Source organism: Rhincodon typus, chromosome 29 (genome assembly GCF_021869965.1).
Source record: "Rhincodon typus isolate 14 chromosome 29, sRhiTyp1.1, whole genome shotgun sequence".
In the NCBI taxonomy this organism is placed as follows: Eukaryota; Metazoa; Chordata; class Chondrichthyes; order Orectolobiformes; family Rhincodontidae; genus Rhincodon; species Rhincodon typus.
This window is the reverse complement of record NC_063360.1, coordinates 12,603,584-12,624,868: the sequence shown is the minus strand read 5'-3', so window position 1 is coordinate 12,624,868 and position 21,285 is coordinate 12,603,584. Positions and strand designations below refer to the sequence as shown.

At 40.4% G+C, this 21,285-nt stretch overlaps 1 protein-coding gene across 1 annotated transcript in view; it reads right to left on the bottom strand.

Annotated features, from left to right (window-relative positions):
- The window catches only part of abca7 (ATP-binding cassette, sub-family A (ABC1), member 7), a 181,282-nt gene that overhangs the window by 134,166 nt on the left and 25,831 nt on the right, over window positions 1-21,285 (bottom strand). Inside the window, exons 3-5 of the mRNA XM_048613899.1 lie at window positions 14,192-14,285; window positions 11,652-11,793; window positions 10,453-10,580 (exon numbers count right to left, since the gene is read on the bottom strand). Coding sequence (XP_048469856.1) covers window positions 10,453-10,580; window positions 11,652-11,793; window positions 14,192-14,285 — 364 coding nt within the window. The remainder of the gene's footprint in view (window positions 1-10,452; window positions 10,581-11,651; window positions 11,794-14,191; window positions 14,286-21,285) is intronic.

Below are 21,285 nucleotides of genomic sequence, written 5' to 3'. Positions count from 1 at the left end.
AAAGCTACAATATTTAATTCATGTTAACTAAACACTGGGTGTGTTCATTCAAAGATGTGTTAGTCAGGCTGCAGAACAAAACACTGGTGAGCTTTATGGGAAGCTCAATTGAGCGTCTGCAGCCATACACAGGACCAGAAATTACCAGAACCACAGTTGTCTTTATTTTGTTGATGACTAGATCTAGACTTTTTTTTTTTAAAAAAAAGTGACAGGAATTTATAATTAAGAGAGTTGCCGAATGTAGTTTGTTAAAGCCACTTATTACACTTCAACCTGAAGAACTTCTTTTTTGCTGCTTGTGGTCGATCAGAAAATTTGACTCTAGCTCACAAGCATGTCCAATATCTCATTGCCTTTTGGTCAGTGTCAAGCTCTGTCCAAATATAGAATAGGCTGACTAAACGATGAGTTGCTAGTTCCTCAGGATGTTAAATGTGGTTTACAGCTAATGGTTATTGACATACTCCCCCAGTTTTGTCACAACAATGTATGTGCACAACATGCTCATACGTTCAAATGAAAAATGCTGTTTGTAAGTGTTTATTGAAGGATAGTCATTGGTTCCATGGTGTCCTGACCATTCAGGTTGCCTGAACAGGAGAAAGAATGTTTTTGGTTTCTTACCTCACCTAATAAGGTTGCACTTTTATTATTTATAGTTGAAACTTGAAAGAGCTATATTTTGCCTAACTCCTGTCTTTTTTGTTTTAAAATGTAGGCAAAAGCATAGCAACAGAACCAAGTTGTACCGAACCCCAAAAAAGGACAAATATTTTAATTCCAGACAGCCACTGAAAATGAACAATTGATTCTAATTCTTAAAAACAAAGAAGTCTGTATAGTTGGTACCTATATTCCCTGTTTGGGGAACCTAGCTGATACTACTGAAACTCATCTCATGCCAACTAATGCCTGTCAAGAACAGGGAATACTGATCTCCTTAGTCCGTGCAGTAAACTCATATCACATGTGAAATGCTAGTGTTGGGGCCCTAAAGTATGACATACTCCAACACTTTGGCCTGTATTGCAACTTGCCCTGTCATTAACCCATCACTGTTGATTGAAGTATTTTGGCTCCATATTCTGCTGACAGGTCAATTTTAAAAAGTTCATTTTCTCTTCTCCATCTCTAATCTCCTCTAGCCCTACAACACTCCAACTTTCTGTACTCCTCCAATTTTGACCACTTGCACATCAATTTTAACACCTCCAGCTTTGATGACCGTACCTTCAGCTGCCCATGTTCAGGAATTCCCTCCCTAGCCCTCATTTTATTTCTACCTTTCTTTCTCATTCTTTAAGTTATTGCCCTAAAACCTATCTCCAAACAAATTTATTCACCTGGACCAACATGAGGTTCAGTGTCAATATGTGTGATTACAATCTTGTGAAGTGCCCGAGACTTATTGCTTCCTCAGCCCAATAAATAATATTGCACACTTGTATCAGTTACCAAAAATGAAAAAAAATTGTAAAAGTTAAGAGCATAACTCCTTCTCATCAGCTGCAAGTCAACTTGTTCTTTTGTCAATTTGTTGATGTAAATTACTGGCTTTTATAATGTTTAAAACATTGAGTAACGCCCTCCTAATTATAGAGATTTTGTTGAAACTTTTCAGAGAAAGCAAACCATTGCCGTCTTCTGCAAAAACTTAGAAGTGAGTGGAATGTTAGGAGGATAACTGACAAGTTCAACAGGATAGTTTTAAAATATTTAAAGTTACTTAATGATGAAATGTGTGCTTTTTGTGTTGTACTAGCTGTGCATTTACAGCAGTGTCACACTGCACTGGCATTTAATATTCAGCACCTTTAGAGGAATGCTCAATGTAAATACCCACATCAGCAGGTGGATAAGCAACTTCCATAGCTCCACAGACAAGACTGATGTGGGGGATTTAAATCCTTTAGCTGTGTCATCGGCCGATACGTTTCAGTGCTTCACTTGCAAGAATGTCCTTCCATCTTCTTCAACAGAAAGCGACACAGCATTTTCTCTAGCAGATCAAATATGCACAACAGCACAAACAATATTTTCAAAAAAATAAACTATACGAGCTAAAGATGATTTATTGTTTCAAACTTTAAAGGGCAAATGTAAGCAACATAACACCAGCATTTTTACTCAGAATGCCAGGAGACAAAACTTCAGAAATAAACTAGATCTTTAAGTTAATTACTGTTCATTTACAAATTATAGATTAACATATTATTCTTTACATTGGGTAATAGTTAATCACACAAACCAGTTGCAACTTTAACCAAGTTACCAAATTCTAAGCTTGCTTGATGTTAGCTTGGAGAAGTGTTGAAAATCTTTCAGAATTGCAACTTTTGGGCTGGGAGGGTGGATAGAAGGATAATGGAATGAAAATTGGTTTACAAATGGAGATACAGGAAGTCTGCAAGATCTTTATTCATCTGTCTGTAGGTCTTTACGTGTGAACTACCAATACCAAGTTGAAGCTTACTACCTGAGGGGCAAGGATGGGGACAGGCCACTAATAATGGGAGAAGTGTGATACAGCCCTACTGCCAGGGATTTCAAGTGCCTCTAAGGCCCAAATACAGGGCAGTTAGTGAAGGCCACTCCTACAGCTCCAATGATAAGGATTTCCCCTTCATCTTTTGCTCACCCAATGATGTTACGGAGGCTTCAGACTACAGCCCTGATTGGGCTGGCATCTTTTACACAAGGTATGGCTCTGAAAGGGTTAATGTTAGAGGCTGCATTCGGCTTCACTCAGGCTTGGTGAGGATCAAGCAGAATATCTAAAGATCTCATGGAGTGAAGACCTATATCGATAGGTCACCTCAGTCTTAGTAAGAAGTTTATTTTGCCACTGCAACTTGCAATTTATTGTACATGATTGCTTTCATACATCTGTTAGATATGAGCCTCTTCATTAAGGCTTAGTTAATGGTAGCAAACTACAAGCTGCCAGAGGATGGAATCCCATCACCATCAGCACAGTTCTTTGTATGTTGAGCCACCTATGAAATCACCAAACCAGCTTCAGTGTGGAATAGAGGATCCATCTTTTCACCCACATGCCAAGATTCTGAAGCTGATAGGAAATTCAGCCCATCACTTCAGCTGATGCATAGTAATAAATATTTTCAAGTCCAGTAGAATAGCTGTCATTGTCTCACTGAAAGTTAGGATAGGGTCTCTTGGACTTAATACTTCCCTTCAGTGGTTTAGAATAATTCACAATGAAAAGTAAAGCTCCACTGGTTACACTGCACAGATCTACTTTTGATAACAACTTAACTGCTAAAAATCCACATGGTGGTGAGCATATGGTGGTAGAGATAAAAGCTGCTTCTATGGGTTTAATGCCACTCATTTGTCATTTAGTAATGATGAGAAGTGTGGTTCAGTGATGTTACCAGCTGCGATGGAACTACATGGCCAACATCACCACAAATACAAATCTTCAAAACGTTATTTGTTTGTTTTCTGAATTGGGGAAAATTGGCAAGGTCTTACTTACTGGCCATCCAGAGATGATTTTTAAACAAATGCTGGAGAAACTCAGCAGTCTGGCAACATCTCTGCTGAGAAAGCAGAGTTAACGTTTCAGGTCCAGCAACCCTCCTTCAGAGTTCTGGATTTGGCCACTGGACCCAAGCCATTAACTGCTTTCTCTGCAGATGTCAGACTTGCCGAGTTTCTCCAGCAACTGCAGTTGTGGTTGTTTTCATGATTTCAAGCCTTCCCTTCTGGTAGTGATACACCCAGAGAATGACCCAGGTGATGAACAGTAATACATCAGGGAGGGTAAAATGAAAGTGATGATCATCCCACAGAATGAACTTCTCTGGCTCATGTCAGCATTCAGGTTACAGTTTAGTACATCCAGTAGATACTGCCCATCACCAGTGTGCCAGTGGTGAAGTAGATACAGTCCACTTGTGGAGCCATTAGTTAAAACAAACTGCTCACTCCTGAGGGATGTTGAGCTCCTAGAGTATGGTGACTGAACCCATTCCTTTGGATGCAAATTATGCCCTAATGTGATGAGCCTTCTACAAGATTGGGAGGCTACAAGAGGGTTAAGCAGTGACCCAATCACACCGCTTAGCTACATTGGAACAAGAGTAGACCAGCCTGTTGAGCATGTTTCACCATTTAATAAAGATCATAACCGATTGAACACTTCAACACTTTCCCCAGCCCTCCCCATACTATACCCATAACCCTTTATGCCATTGATAACCAAAGAATTTATCAACCTGTAAAACAGATGCAATGACAGCTTCCATAGCCCTCTGGGCTAGAAATTTCCAAAGACTTAGTAAAATAATTTCTTGTCTCAGTGCTAAATAGCATCTTTGTGTAATTCTGTCTGTTGATTCTAGATGCCCAAACAACAGGAAAACACTTCATCTATCCCTTTCAGGTATTTTCTAGCTTTCAATTAACACCTCGTTGAGACTAAAGAGACTACATGGCCAGTTTGCTCATTCTCTTCAGTATGAAACAATGCCACCATTCCAGGAACAAGTCTGACAAATTATCATTGCACTTCCTCTATCAAAAATATTCTTCCTGAAGTAAGGAGATCAGAACTGTACAGTATTGCAGGTGCACTAAGTTTCTATGCAATTGAAGCAAGGCTTCACTGCTCCTGTTCTCAAACCCTCTTGCAATGAGAGTAACATTCTATTAGTCTTTCTAATAGCTTGCTGCACCTCCATATTAGCCTTCAGTGACTTACTGACAAGGACATCAAGTCCCTTTGCACTGCTATGTTTTCTAACCGCTCATTTAAGAAATTCTCTACATACCTGTTGCTCTGGAGTATATAACGTTAAATTTCTAAATACAGCATCCATCCCCTCCACAACTAACACTCAGTACACTGGTGCTACTACTATCTACAAGATGCACTGCAGAAATTTACTAAAGATGCTCAGATGGCACTTTCCAAACCCAAGAACACCTCATCTAGAAGAACAAGGGCAGCAGATATACAGGAACACCACCACCTGCAAGTTCTCCAAGCCACTCACCATCCAGACTTGGAAATATCACAGTTCCTTCACTGCTGCTGGTCACAATCCTGGAAGATCCCCCCCCCCGACTGGCATTGTGGGTCAACACAGCAGGTGGACTGTAGCTGTTAAAGGTAGCAGCTCACCACCATCTTCAAGGGCAACTAGGGACAGGCAATAAATGCTGGCCAACCAGTGACAACATTCCCACAAATGAAGAAAGTTCTTGCTCTTATCAGCCTATGGCTGAATGTAGCACAATTCCTGCTATGGTCAGGCATGAGCTCCTACATTCAAGTAGATGGGAATGGTTCTTAATGATGAATCAATGAACAGCCTGTCTCTTGACCTGATATCAAAAGGTGAACTGATGGTTGTCAAAAATGACTAAACTGATGAAACAGCTGAAGATGCTTGGGCTGAGGATGCTGCCAAGAAATTGTTGCGGTAACCTTTGTGAAGCTTGTGACTCATTAGAAGCAATTATGCCTAACAGTCAGAAAGTTGTGAATTTAACTGCCTGTTTAGAAAGGAAATCACAATCTAGGCTAACAGTCTATTTCTGCACTACTGTACTACCAGACGATGTCATCTTACCAATGAGCTGTTTAATCTTGGCCCAATCGGCCTTATCAAGCAAAAGCAAGATATCCCATGCCACTATATGAAGAGCAGCAGCAGAATTTTCCTGGTTTCTTGGTTTACTTATTTGGTTCAAATGCAGAGTAAACTAAGTGATACAATGAAATACCACAGCCCAGGAAAACACTGCTTTATTTAGATTTGAGCAAAGAAATTTCTGAACTCAGTTCTGAGCAATCATTCTCTTATCCTGAGACTGCACTTCCTTTATGAAGTATTGAGTGTTTTGACAATACGACAGTACACAAATGCAAGTACATGTGCTACAACTTAAACTGTGCAAAGAATGAAAGATGAGAACAGGTGGTACAGTATGTCTCAGCTCAGACTGACATACATCACTATCTTAAAATATCTTGGACAGTAACATCGCTCTTGGAGATTTTCAAATGAGGCAACTGGATTGAGTGAGCAAACTCTAGGATCTGTTATGGATCCTCAATTCCAAGTGATCCAATCTGAATTTCAAGATATGAACATTATTTCATCCTGGGTTATCCCTTAAGAAATTAGGTGTAGGTACTGCAATATTAAAAATCCAGATATTTATTATGGCTATTATATACAGACATTACATTCAAAAGGAATGGATAGCTTAAAGTAGCAACAGAGAAGCATGCTCATACTGTAAGCAATCCTCAGTTAAGATGGACGAGAGATCCTGACACCCTCAAGTCATGTGTGGTGCGCAATGTCTTGAGCAAGTCCCTTAACAGCATACCAACTGAGAGACACCCCATCCTGTTTTTCAGAGATAAACAACATATTCCAAACATACACATGGTTGGACATAGCCACATGTTCCACAATTATACAAATAGGTAAAACAATTGAGCGAAACAGCATGGAAACAGATCCTTTGGTCCTACTCGCTCATGCTGACCAAGTTTCCAAAAATAACTTGGTCTCACTTGCCCATGTTTGGCCCACATCCCTCTAAACCTTTCCTATTCATGCACCTGTCCAAATGTCTTTTAAGTGTTGTAACTGTGCCTACATCCACCACTTCCTCAGTTCATTCCATAATAGCAATTTCCTAGTTCATTCAAATTCCAAACAAGCACTGTCTACAGGTTTGCTGACGACACCACTGTAGTGGGATGGATATCTAACGAGTCAAAATACAGAAGGGAGCTAGAGGGCTTGAAGTGGTGCAATGAAAACAAATCTCTAAACATCAGCAAATCTAAAGAACTGATAGATTTCAGAGAGAAAGGACGAGAACACACCATCTACAATGGAACTGAGATGGAGAGTGAAGAGCATCAAATTCCTTGGAGGAACAATAACTGATGACCTGTCCTGGACTTCCCAAGTCAATGCGACAGTAAAGGTGACACAACAATGCCTCTTCAGGTGACTCAGGAAATTTGAAATGTGCATAAGGTCCCTCACTACCTCCTACAGATGTACCATTGAAAGCATACTGTCTGGGTGCATAACGGCCTGATATGGCAACTGCTCTGCCCAGGACCACAAGAAACTACAGAAGGTGGAGTGCACAGCCCAGACCATCACAGAAGCCAACCTTTCATCCATGGACTATTTACACAGCCCGCTGCCGTGAAAAGGCAGCCAACATCAAAGACCCATTGCACCCTGGTAATGACCTCCTCCAACCTCTTCCATCAGGCAGAACATATAGAAGCCTGAACACGCAAAAGCAGATTCAGGAACAGCTTCTTTCTGGCCGTTACTGTTGAATGGACTCTAGCTTCAAATAATGTAACCTGTATGCCGCAAAGTCTTTTTGATCTGTACATCCTTTGCTTGCTGTGATCTGCCTGTACCACCTGTAAACTAAGTTTTCACTATTTCAGTGCACATGACAAGATCAATCCTGAATGTGAAAGGGTTGCCCATACTATCCCTTTTAAATCTTTCTCCTCTCACTTTAAAATATGCTCCTAGTTTTGACCTCACCCATGCTAGAGAAAAGACCTTTGCTAATCACCTTATTTATGTCCTTCATGATTTTATGAACCTAAGGTCACCTCTCAAACCTGCTACATTCAATGGAGTGAGCAATGAAGGCAAACATGCTAAACATGTTCTTAATCACCCTGTGTCAACCTTCAAAAGAACTAATGTACAGAGCCCCTAGGTCTCTGTTTGACATTACCCATGGCCTTACTATTAATTGTATAAGTTCTGCCCTTGTTTGTTTTATCAAAATACAATAACTCATTGATCCAAATTCAACTCCATCTGCCACACCTCAGCCCATGGGCCCAATTGATCAGGATCTCTTTGTAATCTTAGATCATCTTCTTCACTGTCCACTATACCATCAATTTTGGTCCCATCTGCAGACTTGTGAACTAGGTCTCCTAAATTCTCATTGAAATCTATTTATATCAACGGCAAACAGAAGTGGACCCAGCACCAATCCCTGCAGAACACCACTGGTCAAAGGCCTCCAGTCCAAAAGACAACCCTCCACCACCCTGTCTCCTATCAAGTTAATTTTGTATCCAATTGGCCAGCTCTCCCTGAATTCCACGTGATCTATCTTTACTAATTAGTCTACCATGTGAAACCTTGTCAAAGGCTTTACTAAGGTCCACACAGACAACATTACCACTCTGCCCTCAATTTTTTGTTACATCCTCAAAAGATTCAAGTTGAGAGACATGATTTCCCACACAGCCATGTTGACTATCCCTAATTAGTCTTTGCCTCTCCAAATGCACGCAAATCCTTTCAATCCACTCCAACAACTTACCCAACACTGATGTCAGACTCAGTCTATTGTTCCCAGGCTTCTCCTTACAACCTTAAATAAAGGCACAACATTAGCCACTCTAGTCCTCCAGCACCTCACCCATGCAGTAGGTGATAGAAATATTTCTGCTAGGGGACCTGCAATGTCATGGGATACATTTGATCAGGTCAGAGATTTATCCACCTTTTAGACCTCCAGCACTACCTCCTGTAACGTGTACTGTTTTCAAGGCATTAATATTTACTTCAGAGTTCCCTAGCCTCCATTTTGTCCAGTGAAAACTGATGCAAAATATTCATCTATCATCTCTCCCATCTCCTATGGCTCCACACTGATGACCTCGTTGATTCTTTAGCTTCTCTTTTGCTTTTTATGTACTTTTAGAATCTTTGTATTATCCTTAACCTTATCTGCCAAGGTCATCTCATCCCCTTTTTGCCCTTCTGATCTCCCTCTTAAGAATGCCTCGTCACCCCTTATACTCGTAGAGATTCACTTGATCCTAGTGATCTATACCTAATGGCTCTTTATTCCAAAGTAGAGCCTTAGTATCTTTATTCATCCATTGTTCTTACTTTTTCCAACCTTACCCTTCACGAACAGGAACACAATGCCTGGCCTCTTGTCAGCTCACTTTTGCAAGCCATCTCTGAACAGTCTACTCCAATCAGCTTTTGAAAGTTCCTGTCTAATACAGTCAAAATTTCCCTTACTCCAATTAAGAACTTTTGTACAAGGCCTATCCTTTTCCATAACTACTTTAAAACCAAAAGACTAATAGTTCAAAAGGAACACTTTGCAAGTCTTGCAACTCCTTTTGATTTGTTGATTTTTGGTTGCTTTCACTTTACATTCTCTTGTGCAGCAGTGTTCTTCCTCACTGGCAGCACAGTCGTGTACTGTACATTGCAAAGGAACAGAAACTAGCTCAATCCAGTATGACACCACGATCATTGTGACTTTGGATGATCTGGGCTGGCTGCACATGTTAGAAGTTTGTATTGCTATTGGGATTTTTAAACTCACTCTACCCAGTTCGTAGTTTTGATCGTTCTTGATCTGTTCACTTGCTGTACATCTTCCATTTCAAACCCCGCCCCCACCACCAACCCTGCCGGGCAAAGACAAACATCCTGGGTCTCAGGATGGTTAGACAACTGGCTCTTCCATGAGCACCACTTGCTAGGTTCACATCTTTCAGGATGCATTGAGATAATATGGTAGCACTACCCTGTGCTGATTTTGTTTTTTAGTAAATGCTGTCCTACTTAACAACAGATTTTCAAACATGAATTGCTTCATCTTTTGGCTGGTCCATACCTTATCCTCGGATCTGTGCAGCTGTCTATACTCAATGCTGCCAAGGCATCTTCAATTAGTTTTCCAAATATCTGCCTAAAACTTTTTATAGGTGGTCATTGCTGCTAACCAGGATATCAACTTTGCCTCTGGCACAGTATTTTAACCTGATAAGTTACAAGGGATAAAGTAAGTATTGCTATAAGAAATTAGACTTGGATAGCATGAGCTTGAAGAATCCAGATGCTTATTACAGCTAGCAATTATATATAGATATCACATTCACAAGCATTTCAGTATTAAGAAGAATTAGTTTCAGTTACAACAGAAGTATGCTTTCAACAGAGTGCTATGCTTCAAGTTATCCCTGGATAAGATGGAGTGTGATCATTATACCTTAGGTTACATTGATCAATCTCAAATAAGTCTAAAAAAAAAAAAAAAGAGGTATGACATATTGACTGAGACATAACCCAAGAACTTCCTCACTGGCCAAAGTCTACCCAAAGCAATTACCCACTGCATTTTCCAATTTTTGGCCTGATTAATTGCAAGTTTATAATTCAGCCACAGGTTACTTTTACTAGAAAAGACAAAACACTACAAGTGCAAAATACTACAACTAATGATAACAGATAGTTTATCTGGAAGGAGACATGGCTAGGGAAGGAAGCAATACTGGAAATGACAAATAAACAGTTTTTAATAAGGAAGATAAGGATATTGGAGAAACTTAATAGTTGCTGCATCACCTCAATTTAGCCAATAAAACACTCATACCAGACAATGGAAGGCTGTCTTCATTGAGCTTTTTCAATGCTCTGAGAAGTTGATTGAAGCTTTGTAGAATGTGGTCCTGATTAGCTTGAAGTAGCACCTTCTGAGCATCAGACAGCAAACGTGAAAGACTGCAAACAAGAAAAAAAAATAAATGTCAGCCATTACTCATGTTCCTTCTACACAAGAATAGATCACAAAATGATTGACATCCTTTGCTATGAGGGAAGGCTACCACCTTTTAAATGGTCATCCCTCATTAATCAGTGTTAGTGGGGTTCCACCCACCCCAATGCCAATTGATGTACAGATATGGCAAGGAGATTTAACCCTTTATTATCTTAAAAAGTATTTAGGAGAAGGCATTGGAGTAATAGCAATATCATTAGACAATGAATCGAGTACCCAGACTAATGTGCCAGGGACATTTTGAATTTGTAGACTGCAACGGAAATTCAAAGCTCACCCGATGAGGACCATGTAACTGCTGTTGATTATCATAACACCCATTAGTTCACTAACATTCTTTAAGGAATGTGGCACAGTGGTTCAGTGGTTAGAACTGGTGCCTCACAGCACCCAAGGACCTGAATTGCTTCCACCCTCAGGCAACCATGTGTGGAAGTTGCACGTTCAGTGTGTGGGGGTTTCTGCTGGGTGTTCTGGTTTCCTCCCACAGTCCAAAGATGTGCAGGCTAGGTGGACTGGCCATGCTAAATTGGCCATAGGGTCCTGGGATGTGTAGATTAGGGGTGTTAGCTATGGGAAATGCCAGGTTAAGGGAGGAGGGAAATGGGTCTGGGTGGGGTGGCCTTTGGAGGGTTGATGTGGACTTGTTGGGCTGAAGGGCCTGTTTCCACACTGTAGGGATTCTATGAAGGCAATGTGCCAACCTTATCCAGTCTGGCCTATATGCAACTCCTGACCCCTTAGTAACGTAGTTGATTCTTAATTGCCCTCTAAGCAATTAAGGATGAACATTAAATGTTGGCCTAGACAGTAATGCCTACATCTCAATAATAAAAATCTATTTTTAAGAAATGCTACTGGTCCCTAGCCAATTCACAGACTGCTCAGTTTGGTCTGGAATCAACCATTGATCACAACTACATCTGGCTCGTATTCTATTGTTCCAGTTAAGTTACTTCAGCATTTGTTTGGATACAGATGCTCTTACCTAAAGATGTGCCAATAGTACTTACATGGATTGATTGAAATTCCCCACATTTCCTGGCGTTTCTCCTGGGGTAGCATGCTGGAAGCAAGGATTTTTAATATTACAGATGATTCCCTGTATCCATGGCAGCGTCCCTGCTGATGGTAATGCATGGTTTGGAAAGTGACCTGCAAAAATAAAAAAAATGTTAGCAAAAGCGAAAAATTAAAGTCAAACTTAAACCTTCTCCCACCTAGCCTCAAAGTCTAGAGTTTTTATTCTAAGAGACCAAGTTATTTTGAGTGGAAAGCAGAAATAAACTCAAATTTCAATGTGGTGACTAGAACATTTCATCTAATCATGAATTTGCATGAAGAATGTAAGTCTCAATGAGAAGTCAGCCAGTGGAGAGGAGTATAAAAATAAAAGTGTGTTTGCTGTCTATGTAAATCATATATATTACATAAAATAAAACTGGAACATTAGCCCTTTCTATGCAATTACAGCAGTTTCCATTTTGCTACTCCCAAGTTCAAAAACATATCTTAAATAAAAGCAAAGTACTATAGATTCTGGAAATCTGAAAGCAAAACAAATACTGGAGAAACTCAGCAGGTCTGGCAGCATCTGAAGAGTGAAGCAGAGTAAACATTTAAAGTCCAAAGAGTCATTAGTCAATGTTAACTGTTTTGTCTCTCCCCTCCCCTTCCAGATGCTGCCAGACCTGAGTTTTTGCAGCATTTTTTTCCAAAATAACACTGATCACTCCAGGCCATTCTTTTCTACGTATCAAAGTGACCGAACAGTAAATACTAGCCTGGGAACAGGTTGTCAGTGTACATATTTTGACATTGAACAAGCAAAAATAGAAAACCACCAATTATCTGACTGAAGCAAAATAGAACATATTTCTTTCTGCTTTTAAAAAGATTTATTGAAAGTTTATTATTATTTCCATCACCATGGCGTCTCCGATCAAAATGATCGTGGGGGGAAATTATTCTTACGTACTCAAAAGCTTCAGCTGAACCGCAGAAAGCTGGTTTAAACAGCAGTTAAAACAGCAGGCAAGGCAGCTCAGGGCAAGTATAGAGCTAATGCCCAAAATAAATTATTTCAAATTTGGAGTGGAGTGATGACAAATGAATTACAAGAAAAAAGCAGAGATTGTCTTTTACTGCAATAGACTGTCATGAACAGCAAGAGAAAGAGTCCCAATACCTGGTTCACAGGCATCTTTCATTTCTAAGTATATCCATTATGTGCAATCAGCTAGTGTGATATTTACCCCCAAGTACTGGTTTTCTGCCAGTCACTCCAATGTTGGTAAAACCCTTATGTTTGGATTAACTTCTCATGGCTCAAGTCCCAATTTATTAGACAATATACTTCCACACTGTTACATTGTGACAGTCTGCTCACACTGGTTTCACTTCCCGAAACCATGCACCATCGATGTCATAGCAACCTATGCTAGGAACTGAACTATGTGATGCAAGCACCCATATGAAATCATATTAGACAAGCTTCCACGTGCCACTACACAGTATCAGGGGATGAGACAGTGATAATGTCACTGGGCTAGTAATCCAGAATCCCAGAACATTATCCTGGGGTTCATGGCTTCAACTCCCACCATAGTGAAATTAAATTTCTAGAACAAAAAATCTGGTCTAACAGCAACCATATAATCATTAACAGTCATAAAAACCCATCAAGTTCACAAGAACAGCAGATTGCCTTCTAATATCGTGTGACCTAAATGGGACTCCAGACGCGCAATACAGTTGGTCCTTGACTGCCCACTGGGCAATAAATGTTGGCCTAGCCAGCAACACATTCATCCAGCAAATAAAAACTTTGCACTATGTGCACAAGTATCATAATTTCACATCAAGCCACAAGGTGATTGTGCTAAGTATTTTTATTACCCTGATGCTTCATGAGGTAAATTCTCCTCCAGGCAAGGTATGGATGTTTGTTTTGAATTAGATTTTTAAAAGAAAACGTCAGTTTCAGATTGGCTCCCTGCTGGAATTTGAGACAGCAGATTAGTGTTGAGTTCAGTGTCAAAAAGTGATGGTGATGGCATGGTGGCATAAACAAGGTGTTCGTAGCTTCTTGCAGCTTGATGTAGAGAAGTTTTAAAAACATCTCCCAGAAGGGAAGGTTCAGACATTGAGCTGAGTCCAGGGAGAAGCATTGTAGAAAGCTCAAATCACTTTCTCAGCTGACTACAGAAAATAATTCCCCAATCCCATTTACACTATGCAAGGTTAACTATCCTTCTGACAATCAATTCCAAAGTTCACACTTTAAGAATGGCTAAGTACAAGGCCAGGGAACTAAGCATTTGTGGAACCTGCCTGTCAATGGAACTCAGATTATCAGGAATAATTGGAGTTTTTGGAATTGTTTTCCTGTTATTCTTGGGATTGAGTACAATTTGGGAAATATAGAATTCTCTACATTAATAACCAAGTGGCAGTAATTGGGTACTGATACCCACCCCTGAGGTGACAGGCAGAGACTGGAGAGAAAGAGATAACTAAACAGTATTCATACATCAACTGCTGTATCACTTACATTCATTCTGCTCAAATGATGGATGGGACTGACGCACTGAGACTAATATAAAGAAGAGGAAAAGAGGCCACAGAATCTCAATAACCAGCTGAACCTGGAAAAACAAATGCCACAGAAATTTAGTAGTATTAATGCATGTTGAAACACGCATTGCAGAGAGCTTTCTGTATCAGAATCCTTTACAATATACCAAGACAGTCCATTCAGTTTAACTTTGTGGTAAAATCAGATGAGATAAAACCCAATTCTTAAGCATTTCAGGCTAGCAATGTCTTTTCATAGAATCCCTACAGTGTGGAAACAGGCCCTTCGGCCCAACAAGTCCACACCGACCCTCAGAGCATCCCACCCAGACCCATCCCATATAACCCACCTAATCTACACATCCCTAGACACTACGGGCAATTTAGCATGGCCAAACCACCTAGACTGCACATCTTTGGACTGTGGGAGGAGACTGGAGCACCCGAAGGAAACCCCTGCAGACACGGGGAGAATGTGCAAACTCCACACAGACAGTTGCCCGACAGCGGAATCGAACCTGGGTCCCTGGTGCTGTGAGGCTAGTGCTAACTACTGTGCCACCATACCCCCTTTTGGCTGTAAATAAGGATGACTTCTTATACATTTCATATGAAAACAAGGAAAGTCACACAGGGAGAGTGACAAAGTAGTATCTTCATTTTAAGACAGAAAGATGTTTGTATCATGCCTTTCATAACATCAGGGTGTGGCAAGTGATCCAAACTAGTCTAGAATCAAATATTTTTGGAATTTAGTCACTGCTGTAATGCAGAAATGCAGGAGTCAAATTGCTAGGGATGTTAAATAACAAGAAAATGATACGACCTGCCTAAGAAATCTTGAAGGAGTGGTTAATATTGGTCAGGATAAAGGGAGATCTCCCCTGATCTCGAAAATTCAAGTGCAGTACTTCAAACCCTGCACACTCAGGGCCACACCAGATATCAGCTATTTCCAGATTTCAGGTTGGGTGGTTTGAGCTGAGAGCAGTCTGGATGAGATCCAGGAGGACAGGATAGAGCAGCAGTAAAGCCAATAACTTGTCTGAGCCACACTGCACAGCACCTAATGAAAGATTGTCCAGGTGACCTTTTTGGATCTAAAAGAAGATAGATAACAGAAGTTTCTAGTTTTCCATGGCCAGATGAAGTACAATGCCTGTAGTGCACATGGGATCTTCTACATCCTAAGAAAGTAAACAGGGCCTTGGTTTTATCAACTCAAATGACAAAATTTCCAATAGCATGGCACTCAGCACTGGGGAGTCAGCTAGACTAATGTTTCAGTCTCTACAATACATTAATTTCCAACCATAAAGCAAATGTGTTACCATTGAGCCACAGCTGATGCATCAAACTACATCCCTAGTGTCTGTATAAATGTACCAGCAATGAATCATTGCTGCTTTATCCACTGTAAAATCTTCTTGGATTATCATCCCAAAATCCTCCTAATTTTGCACCTTTCTTCCCCAGGCTTAAAAGACACTATCCTCATTCTTTACAGGACATCTTCCTAGTTCATTTTCTTCCATTTCCTCCTTTCGTAACCTGTATTAGCCCAGGAACACAAGAAAAAAATCATGATTAATTTCCAATAAAAAGTTGGGGGAACATCTTCCGAGATTGTGGGAAATTTTGTGTAGCAGACATAAATAACAAATGTATCCAAGTAAAATGAGGATATGGTGATCAAACAAAAAGTGGCAAGAAAGCTCATATACAGCATAAAGCCAGCAGACAGGTGCAGTGGTAGTGCCCTCTGAGCCAGGAGGCCTGAGTTCAAGTTCCACCTGCTCCTGAGGTGTTGTAACAGGTTTATTAGAAAACATCTAAAACCAGTTTACAGCAGTTGGGTCAAAAGGACCACTTGTGTTGCAAAATTCTACGTACTGCAAAAAGTTGTGCAGGATTACTTTTGAAAAAACCAAAAATTCCATTTTTATCCCAATGCCTTATGGGTCTCTGCCTTCAGTGTCAACACAAACGAGCAATCATCCAGATCTGGGAAAACATTTAAATCAGTCTGCAATTTTAAACTGGTCAGGTAACAAACTTGAGTCTCTCAATGATTGGAAATTACGGCACTAAAAGGATGCATTTCAGCTGAGAGCTGCTTGGAGTTAGTGTTCATGAGATTTGAGCATTGCAGGCAAGACAGTGATTTCTACCCATCTGAATTGTGCAATTTGTTAGTGTGCTACCATCTTGGACCAGTGTAGTCCTTGTGGTGGAGGGATTACCAACTGTGCTGGTAGGTAGGGATTTTGATGCAGTCACAATAAAGGAAAAAAAAACAGTACTTTTCCAAGACCAGACAGTGGGTGATTTAGAGGGTAATATTGCCATCCACAAGTTCCCAAATGCCTGCTGCCCTTTTTATACTGGGCAGTTCAGTTGCAGGTTTGGACAGTTTTATGGATGTGAATTGCTGTTATCTTTTCATGGATGGCACATATTGCTGTTGCTGCGTGCTGCTGGTAGAGGGTATGGAAAAGGTGGTAGGTTGGATAACACAAAGATGGTCTTGCACTTCAAATACTGAAGCTGCACTCTTCAAGGAAAGACATGTCCAATTTGTGACTTGTAAACTGTGGACAGATGTTACTGCAGACAGAAAGTATGACTATTTTGGAAAATTAATATCACACCTGAGAATGGGAAGTTAGAGAATATTAAAACAGAAATAAAACCAAAATTGAAAAGTGTAGATGAATTGAAAGAGGAGGCCAACAATATTTTAAAATCAACAACTGTTAACAGGTTAGCCTTAATTCAATCCAACATTAAGTTAATTGACATCCAACAGTTATTAGCAGTCTAATCTCAATCAGAAGAGTGGTGTCAAGCCCAACTCTAGGACTTCATTTGTTCTAGAACGATGGACTAATCAAAACCTTTAGGCATATTTTCCCTTGTACAACAGAAATAAAAATTCATGTGATTTTGTAATTGGAGAAATACAGTTGGTCTAAGACTAAGAGTACAGAAAGGCTAAACAGGACTTTGAGCCATGGTTTCCTTGTCCTTTTCTTTTTACATGCAGAGGTGCTATCACACAACTGAACAGCTTTTCCCATCAGCAAATCATCCATGGTATTTTCCATCTATTAACTACTACCAGTAAGTGACTGGTGTTTCCAAGCGTTCAATTTACATGCAGAGCCCATTAAGCGCAATGTTGTACGACGAAAGGTGAGGGAGAGAGGTAGAGGGTTAAATCAATATGGAGGTGGAAGGGGAGATAGGGTTCCTGTTCTTGGTCACCAAGTGACAACACTTAAAAATTACAGATATTGCATATAATAAATCAGGCTCAACTTTGATGCCCACATGGATGACTAGCTGGCCAACATTGTCAAGAAATGGCTCCTGGCATTGACACTTATCTCAAGCAGGTCAAGAACAGGTGAAAGCCACCTTGTTATTAGACTGTTATCAGCTACTGTCTGATCAATCCTGAAAAGAATACAGAACACTGGGGAAGATAAAATTCTACTCAGCATCTTCTGTGATATCTTAAACTAAAAATTAGAGATTTGTTTCATATTAAGCGGAGGCCACAGTGCTATCACAATTTGTGCGCACGGGCACAGCAGCCAATTATGAAAGTGAGAATCTGCGCTTATTAGGTCTGAACTGTACTGGCCACAATATGGATAGCTTATCAGAACTGGTGTATTAGCAAGAGGCACTACCATGTTACACAATTACCTTGAGTCAGGAAGGATGCCGATTTTCAAACAAGATCCTAATACTTGGTTATAACCATTGATCCCCAGCAGGAAGCAAAAGGGTATGGCCATAAATAATGATCAACTGAGTTTTTCATGATGCCTTTTGCTTGAAATGGCCTTCATACCCAAGTTTGAAATTTCAAATCAGCGACATTTTAAAATTTAAATTATTTCTTCACATGCTGAATTTTGTACACAAAAACTCGAGATCATAATATCAACAGGGTATGTGTTGCTCAATAAATCTTAAGTATGGTACAATGGTGCTTAGAGAGGATTTACCTGCAGGCTTCATGATCTGGTCATCAGGTTCAACTGGGAATCAGAAGACTGTTACAAGAGAAACTATTCCTTCATGTGATTTCCCCCACAATTGTTCTTTGGGCATGAAGCAATTTTATAGCTTTTTTTCAGCCTAGGATCCCTCAAGAAAACCTTTTCCCCTTTGAGAGTAGTGGAAGGAGGTGAAAGGATTCAAGTGCCCATTATGAACCCAAACAATTACATTAACGACCCTACCATGAGCAACAAGGCCTGGAGTGCACAATGAAACTCTGGCTCAGGTAGGAATGCTGCCCAATGTGCTGCAGTCTCCTCATGACCAGAGTGTAGGATAGCAGCCAGGCCCACAAAGGTGGATGGTGATTAGCAGAGCCACTAGTTTGAAAAAAGGAGGAGCAGAATGCAGTAAGGTTCAAGATAGGGAGCACCCCAAAAAATGGATGTATCACTCCAACTTTTTGGAATTTTAACTAGAGGCTTTCCGGAGTGGAGATGGGAATTCTCACTAGACGGAGCTATGGCTACTGCTGAGCTCAAGGGTCCTAAAATCCTACCTGGAATACTGAACCCCAGGTAAACTACATGTAATATTTCCTGTTGCCAATGGGGACCAGGAGCCAAGTGAAAAATATCAGCCAGCCTTTAAGAACAGGCCTTGGAGTGGCTCTGGTTAATTGCCTCCTTGGTAGATGCAAGCAGGTATAACTGCCTAGCCCACCTGCAGGGAAATGACACAGGCCAGTGTGGAGAGACAAACTGCACAGACCAATGTGAAATTTCATGTCTGCCAACCTCTAGCCACACCTGGGGAGGGAAGGGTTAAAATCTAGCCCTAAACCCTTTGGGTTGGGATTGTAACTTAGCCTCAATATAATTTAAAAAGGTGTTTGAACATAGATCTGCAGGACAATATTGCCAATCGCACTCAAAGGGACCAAGAATTGCTGATGTGGAAAGTTAAATTAAGACATCATAGTTGTGCTCATTCAAGGTTGGAGCTAAGGCACCTTGTTTTATACTGATGTGACTTTGCTATACCTAATGTCAGAACTGGGAGGTAGATACCTAGCTTCTTGAAATGGGAATAGTTCCACTACCTAGCACTTAACACTCAACTTCGAGCAGAAGCAGCTTAAAAAGCTCAAGAAATGATTTCAGAGATTCTATAATAAAAGTAAGTATTGTTGCAAAAAAAGTTGAATCTTTTCATCTGGCACTCAATGATAATTGGTACTCTAATTGTCAAATTGTGACAGGGCAAACCAACATTTATGATACAAGAGAGTTGATTTCTTAGCAAATGGACAGATTAGTAGAGACATTGTCACGGCAAATTCAGCAGTTAATGATTGACTATTAACTACCGACTTCTATATTTCAAAGCAGGCAGGTTGACTAATTTCCCAATGCGAGCACTGAACAATGAATCAGACATTAGCTGTCACTTATTTTGCTGTCTGTAAAGAACAAGGCCCTGTGTATTAGGTGTAGCCTCCCCATACATGCCAATGAGATACGAGGGACCAACTGACAGCCTTAAGTTGGTTCAGTGTAATTCTTCAGAATTATCCAGCAAATGACACACAATTTCAGAATCACATCTATTTTTAGCCACTTGAGTTTTGAGAGCACAGGTTGATTACAAGCAAGCCAATGACTGGATACCCAAACAGCTAATGGATACGCTAATTAATACTATCTTTGGAACCAATGGTTACAATACTTGGCATCACTCCAGCACTGAAATTTTTATATCATAGGAGTCATGAGATAGGCAGGACATGTTTTTGATGTGACAATGTCATCCTGTCAGAGGGGAACAACTTTTGTTTTTATTCACTCATGGGATGAGGGAATTGCTGGCTAGGTCAGCATTTATTACCCATTCCTAATTGCCCAGAGGGTAGTTAAGAGTCAACCACATTGATGTCAGTCTAGAGTCACACGTAGGCCAGACCAGGTAAGGATGGCAGGTTTTTCCACGCCCTTTAGGGAAGGAAACTCTGGTTTATTGAACAAATAGTGGATTAAGTGGTCATTAAATTCAATTCCAGATTTTGTTTTAAAAATGGAATTCAAATACAGGTCCCCAGGACATTATGGACATTACTCTGGATTAATATTCTAGTAATACCACCACTAGGCCATTGCCTCCCCTCCTACTGGATAGCGGCTGCATGAAACATCTAGCTTCACCTGTTGCTCAAATCTTTGAGAACCTTAGTTTTCTTTGTTTACCAGGTAGACTCTTCAGGACTAAGCAGGTCTGCTTTAGGGTCTTTCATGGGTTTGCAAGATAGAACATTTCTCGCTACATCAGGATAGCCATTATCCTGCAGACTGGCTTTGATATGTCCTATTTCAGTGTCAAGCTAGCATGAATAAATGACTTGAATGTTATGAGGTTGCCAATAAAGCTAATCTTAGAGCATGTGCAAGTGTGAGAATCCAAAGGATTGTAGTGACCAGTCAAGATAGGTCTGTGGTAGACAAAACCACCATTTTCCAACTGAGACAGCAAGGAAAGGGTTGGGGGGTTAAATTGGCTATTCCATTTGAAATGTGAATTTGAGCACAGGTTGAATCATTTCTCACTGCACATCGTGCAAACTCATGAAAGGCCATAAGGCCCTATTGATCCTGAAAAGGAATTTCACATTTTTGAATAGGTTAAGCTAGCTGTTTCATGCTGTGGGTATGCAAAAAGCAGCACAGGAGGATGTTTGACTTACTCATTGTTTTAGGGACGTCCCTAAAACATCTGTCTCAGGACATTTCCCTCCCCCCCTGCCGGGAGACACTGGATTATGACTTACTAAAATGAAGGTTCATTTGGGAAGATACCACACATCAAGAGACTTAACATGTAGCACTGAAGTTGCAAAGAACAAACCTTCAACCAACTCATCTACCCAACCTTTCATCACCTGCTGCCTAATGTGGAAGAGTTTGCAGATCACATGCTGGACTCTTATCTTAGAATCCTACAAACCAGGAGGAGTGGAAGCCTAAATTGCAGGGACGCGTACAGGGTGCAATGATTTTCATGCTA